Here is a 6,437-nt window from a genome sequence, read left to right as displayed (position 1 = left end):
AAAAGAAAAAGAAAAAGAAAAAGAAAAAGAAAAAGAAAAAGAAAAAGAAAAAGAAAAAGAAAAAGAAAAAGAAAAAGAAAAAGAAAAAGAAAGGGGGGAGGGGGAGAGGAAGAAAAGCAATAGAAAGAAGTTGCCAAGAATTTCCCAACCAGCATTAATCCTGAGACACTACTATGGTCCAAACAGATGATGATAAGGATCTATGGAAAACATGGGGAAACAAAGAAGAGATGTTTTTAAGGCCTCCAGAAAATAGAAATCCAGCTGGAAGGAGGGGCATGGGGTTTATCCCAGCACGCTCAGGAGGGAGATTCATTCCCTTTGAATCGCAGGGAGCCCTTTCTAGTTGGTTTCAAAGGAAGTTGGATGTGGTCATTAATGAGACCTTCATTTTGTTGCTAAATGATACATTTGTGGATGAGCTGGAAATGTCAGGGAGGTGCAGCACAAGGAAGCTCGTTGCTCAGAGCTCTCCTCCAGTGCAGATGGGCATTTCTCCCCATGTCCAGTGCCTGGAAGTTGTGGGCTGTGGGGTTGATCTCTGCACTCTGGCCATGGGGCTGTGCCTGGCCCCACATCTCTGTAGCTATGCAATGAGGTGGGGAGGTGGGCATGACTGTGTGCTTCTGAGTGGCTTTTCCAACAGGCAGAGAGCTCAGAGATGCCCCAAAAACAGGTGGCTCCATGGGGAGGGCACCAGCAGCCCAGCGCATCCCTGTCCATTCCATGGCTTGTGCCATGTGGTTGGTTCACTTCTGTGGTGGTTTTTATTTGATTAGATGAGCTCTGCAGCTCAGTAAGCAGCCCAGATGTACCAACAAGCACTTCCAAGTGAGATAGGGCCCTCTTCCTGTTAACCCAGCTCTCTGCATCTCGGGGGCTTCCAGGCGGTAGGGAGTGACATGTCCCTCTTGGTGACTTCCCCTAGGCTGTCTACAAGGCCTGGCTGTGCTCCGAGTATTTCAATGTGACACAACAACAGTGCCGACACCGGATCCCATGCAAGCAATACTGCCTGGAGGTGCAGACCAGGTGCCCGTTTGTGTTACCAGACAATGATGAGCTGATCTATGGAGGCTTGCCTGGCTTCATCTGCACAGGTAAGGACGGTGGGGCTGCGAGTGATGGGGGTGCACCTCATGGGGGTGCCCGTAGAGCTTTATGGTCCTTGAGGTCTCTCTGGGAGGGTGGAGGAGGAGGTTCCTGGGCTGGGCTCCCTCCGTGCCACCTCGCTGACCCCACTCCTTCCCACAGGGCTGCTGGAGAGCCAGCTGCCCGAGGAGGAGGCCAAGTGCTGCGAGGTGCAATGGGACTCCTGCGACCACCCCCCAGACAGCAGCTCCGACACATCCCCCAAATCCACAGCGTCAGAGTCTCTCCATTACCACCGCCACGACCCCCACCTCCATCACCAGCGGCAGAACCACTACCACCTCTACCACCACCACCAGTACCACCACTCCCCGTCCTTGCTGCCGGTCTCCGCAGGGTCTCGCCTGGGCAGCAGCAGGATCCGGCTGTGCGTGCTGGTTCTGATGCTCCTCCACACCATGGTGTCTTTCTCGAGTGTGCACAGCGGCGGCGGGGGGCTCAGCCCAGAGGCCCTGCCCTCCTTGGATGAGAGCATGGCACGAGATGAGTGATCTGGAGGGCAGAGCCGACCTCCGAGAGGAAACGCCAGATCTTTTTCCACGAAGGGGGGCACATGCTATTCCTCCAATGGGAGGCACGGGATTGGGGGTGACGCACACAGACACACCCCCACACATACCCCCAAGAGCTGCTCGCCGCGGGGCATCCCCGTGATGAAGAGTCTCTAATGCGCACAGGGCTGCGGGACTCAGCGGTGAGAAGGGTTCAGTCAGCAGCAGCCAGGCGGCTCAGCTTGGGGCAGGCCGGGATGGGAAGTAGAGGGGATGGGACCCCTCAGGGGGTGGCCCCATGGGTACCACATGTGCCTTGGGTACCCACCAGCTACGTGCCAGGAGCGTGGAAATCAGCCTAACTTCCATTTCTCCTCTGTCTATAAAGCCCAGTGCCCTGTGGTCCCAAATGGGTTTGAGGGTATGGAGACAGCACCTCTCTGCAGACCTTTCTCTTCCCTTCTCATCCCTGGGGAAAATCCAGCAAGGCAAGGCAGGCCCTGCACGGCCTGGCCAGGCTCCTTCTGCTGCTGGTGGTGCTGGCAGGGCTGGAGGATGCTGTCCTATGGTACTGGTGGGGTTGGTGGGACAGGAGGATGCTGCACTGCGGTGCTGCTGGGATTGGTGTTACTTGGCCCAGCACTCCCCGCTTTGCAGCATGATGGTTCCATTTACCATCTTTTGCTCACTTTCCCCATGGGAGAGGCTGCTCTCGGGGAGGCGTTAGGGAGACATGGTGAAGCTGAGGGTGTCTTCAGTTTGCAGTGGGATCAAGGCTGGTAACAATTGGATGAAAGGCTTCAGAGGGCATCCTTCCATGCTTCGCGGCCACAAATCATCTACTGGATGGCAGAAGGACTGGGCGAAGGGCTGGAGAAATCTGGCTGGTAGGGATGGTCTCCCACACAGAGCTGAGGCGCTAATAAGGCCCAGCTGGGGAAGGGAGTTCTCCCAAATGCTTTTTATCAATAGTTGCCCCCAGATCAGAGAATGCTGAGGAACCCACCCGAAGCAGCAGCACTCACTCAGGCAAGGTGCTGCCTCAGTCAATGCAGGCTGAGCCATACCTGGGTCCAGCATTTCTGAGCGTTCGGTCACAAACAGACACCGGGTCTCTCCCTACCACAAAGCTCCCAGATTCTTTGTGTACCCACGGGGCTCTGAAGGCAGCACAGAGGAGGTGGGGAAGCAGACTACAGTCAGCTGCAGAGTGCCATGGTCACAGCTGCTTCTATCCTTGCCCCTTCAGGTTAGCCCAGGGTTAGGGTTAGGGTGGCCCTGTGGAAGGCATGCGGATCGTCCTGCTGCACTGAGACCCATCCCAGGGCCCCGTGGAGCAGTGGGTAGGTTCAGAGCTGTGAGCATTTCTGGCTCCTGGTCTGGCGAGGTGAAGCAAAGCCCCGTGCACAGCGCTGCTTCTGACCTGGAGGAGGGCAGCACCAAGAATCTTACAGGAAAGGCTGCTCCCAACATTTCCAGCCCATTCATAGACCAAAGAGGCTCTGAAAAGCAGCTGAATGTGTGACTTCTGCTTTGACTTGAACCTCAGAGCTCTGGGGAGATGTTTACACACCACCAGTTACCTGTTACCAAAGTTCTGAGGATGCAGAGCCCATGGGCTTGTTGTGCGCGGACTGTTGGGCAGGAGAGCTCATGACTGTGGGAGGTGCAAAGAGTTTCCCAAGCAGATTCTATTACTGTTGCCACCCAGGATGGATAGGTAGAGCTATTCTTGTTTGAATATTCACAGCAGCATCCCTGTATTTGCAGTCTGGTTTACACCGAGCTGGGAACTCAGACGTGCAGCAGCTCAGCAAACAGGAGTGGGGCTGCTCAGTTTGCTGCGCTGCAGCACCGTGGCATTTTGCACGGCTCTGGCGAATAGCAAAGGCACACAGCGAGAGTGAGGTAGGGAGCACAGCCACATCCCATTCCTTCATAAGGAAATGAGATTTTTCATGTACTGCCAAGAGTGAAGCTGATTCCAGGCGCCTCTCCCCGACATAGGCTGCGTCCAATCTGGGGGGAAGCATAGCCCCGCGCGGTGCGTCGCATGGCCCTGACTCAGCTCTGCTCTTTGTCTGCCCACAGCTTGCTGGGGGTGCTGGGCCTCTGTGCCACGGCTACACAGAGTGACAGCAGCAGGGACAGCTCGGGGACACCGCGTTTGGGTGCAGGGATGGGGATCCCAGGCAGGGAGCAGCTCAGGGTGCTGCTGCGAGGGGCTGTGGCATTACCTAGTGTGACTGTGAGGAAAGTGCTGAGTCTTCACAGAGCAGGGCTGTTGGAAGGAGTTCTTTTATTTAGCAAGTCTGGGCTGCTGTCAATAAGTTCTGTGGTTTTCGGGCACCATATGCTGTATTCAACACTTTGCCAATGGCGTTAAACAAATCCAGACTTGGCTGTTTGTGGAGCGGGACGGAGCAGCTGGGAGCGGTGCGTGGCACAGTCCATCACTGTAGAACCAGCAGATAAAAATCATCCCTCTGCCCTGACACTGCAACCCTGATAACCCTCTGCATCAGCCTTCCCCTTTCTAGAAGAGAGAAGCAGAAAGCAGACTGGACGCAGGCTCAGCTGATACCCCGTGGTTCCCCATTGCGCCCTTTGCAGAGCATCCCTGGGGGAGCACCGCCCCACGCAGCCCATCCTGCAGGAATTCAGCCCACGGAGCTTCTCCTTTCCCCTCCACTCACTGATCTGATTTCTTCCCCCGGTGCTGGGGGTCGGGATGGTGCTGCAGGGAGAGGTGGCCACGGCCATGGCCCGTCTGCTGCGCCAGCTCTCTGCTTTGTGCTTTAATGTCGCTGCCAGTTGTACAAATTAATTAAAAATAACTGAAGAAAAAATCCCAAAGAAAGGCCCCGCTTCCTCTGGTGAAGATTAATCATTAGTTGAGCCTTTTTCTTATGAAAATACAGATCCATGGTAGCCCCAGGCGAAAGATTCCCAGGGAGAGCCCTCACCATTCGTGCTCTGAGTTAGGGAAATCGCTTTGAAAGCATCTGACAACTAAAGCAGAACATGTTGAGTAACTTGGCAACACTCTGAAAACATCTTGAAATGGTTTTTGTTCAACACATTTTGCTTTGCTTCAATAGGAGATGTCAAGGCAGTTCATTCACTGCCACTCAGGGCTGCGGGCGATGCCGGGAGATGGCTCCTCTGCCCCTGTTAAAAAAGGCAAAGAACTGAAAACCCTGATATGTGCTGCTGTGAGCCGGGGCAGGGTGGTGCTGCCATGTTGGAATGGCCTGGAGCTCCGCATGGCTGCCTGTGCTGCACCCGCATCACTCATTCCTTATCCTGCAACCTATATTCTACACCTCACATACTATATCCTGTGTCCCATATCCTGCATCCCACCTCACATATCCCTCATCCTGCATCCCTCATCCTCCATCCCAAATCCTGCATCCCACCCACAGCAGCCCTGCCCTGTTCCCTGCTGCCTGGTTCAGCTGCTGCCCTTCCAGCATCCTCAGATACCCATTCTCAGCTTGCATTGGAGCACGATCCAATACATGGCCACCACCCCAGGAAGGAACACACCTTGAAATTAAGAGACAAATTCAAAACAGAAAAAAAAAATATATATATGGAGAAAGTGGCTGAGAAAATCTATGCAACATGCCCAGCAATTTTGTTTATAGATTTTTTGAGCTGCCCTATGAATTTCCATCCATGGGAGCATAAATCATTATTCCAAGTATATTTAGAGTCACAGAATGGCCTGGGTTGAAAAGTACCACAATGATCATTCAGTTCCAACCCCCTGCTAAGTTCAAGGTTGCCAACCAGCAGCCCAGGCTGCCCAGAGCCACATCCAGCCTGGCCTTGAATGCCTGCAGGGATGGGGCATCCACAGGCTCCTTGGGCAACCTGTTCCAGTGCGTCACCACCCTCTGGGTGAAAAACTTCCTCCTGATATCCAACCTAAACCACCCAATCTCAGTTTAAAACCTCCTGCCCCATGTCCTGGATCCCAGCAGCTCAGGGCCTGCAGGCTCCATCTGGGTCATCCCTCAAAGATTTTGTCACAGTTATGTGCACGGTGTCAGATGTGTCCATAGGATCGGGCTGCAGTTCAGCTCTGGGCACTGGAAATGATCCTGAGCAGTTCCCACCTCCAGCATTCAGAACAACGGCACTTTGTGGCCATCTCATTGCAAGAGGAAGATGGCTCCAACTTTGCTTACTGTAAACTGAAACTCCTCCCCCCCACCACCCAAAAAAAAGAAAATGTAATATATTTATTTATTTACTTTACAAATTGGCATCAGCTTATGAAATTTGGGTTTGGTTTTGTCATTTTTAAATGTATTTATTTGGGATTTGTCTGTGCTTGAATTGCAAAACAAAAAGCCATTTTGAGCCAGACGGCTTTTGGGGATGTTTCTTTTTCTTTTCATTTTTGAAACGTATCAGGACAAGGCATATGGATAATTAGCACTGATTTTTGTTTTATTTTTCACATTCAGAAATGTATCCAGAACTGCCTTTTTTCCCATAAAACCTTTCATTTTCCAAAAAAAAAAGAAAGAAAGAAAAATATAAAAATCAATCACACTTTTTCTGCAAGCGTGGTTCGAGCTGGTGGCGGTGCATTCGGAGAGAATAGCAATTTGTGAGGAATTCCAACCAGCTCAAAATAGCACCCAGCCGTTTCTCGGGGGCAGTGGGCTGAACAGCGCTGTGGTGAAATCAAACTGGAGAGCTTCCTTCCTTCCTTCCTTCCTTCCTTCCTTCCTTCCTTCCTTCCTTCCTTCCTTCCTTCCTTCCTTCCTTCCTTCC

The 6,437-nt window shown here is 52.7% G+C and overlaps 1 protein-coding gene across 1 annotated transcript; it reads left to right on the top strand.

The window, feature by feature from the left end:
• Positions 1-928: 928 nt before the first annotated feature.
• On the top strand, positions 929-4,505 carry LOC107306862 (transmembrane protein FAM155B-like; the record flags this gene model as incomplete). Its single annotated transcript, XM_015850264.1, has 2 exons — positions 929-1,100; positions 1,255-4,505. Coding segments are annotated over 2 exons (561 nt in total), but the record flags the coding sequence as incomplete, so codon positions are not given.
• Positions 4,506-6,437: the final 1,932 nt, after the last annotated feature.

The sequence above is a fragment of the Coturnix japonica genome (assembly GCF_001577835.2).
Source record: "Coturnix japonica isolate 7356 chromosome 4 unlocalized genomic scaffold, Coturnix japonica 2.1 chr4random1205, whole genome shotgun sequence".
Lineage (NCBI taxonomy): Eukaryota > Metazoa > Chordata > Aves > Galliformes > Phasianidae > Coturnix > Coturnix japonica.
Note: the sequence above shows the minus strand (reverse complement) of the source record. Positions and strands in the feature narration are given on the sequence as shown.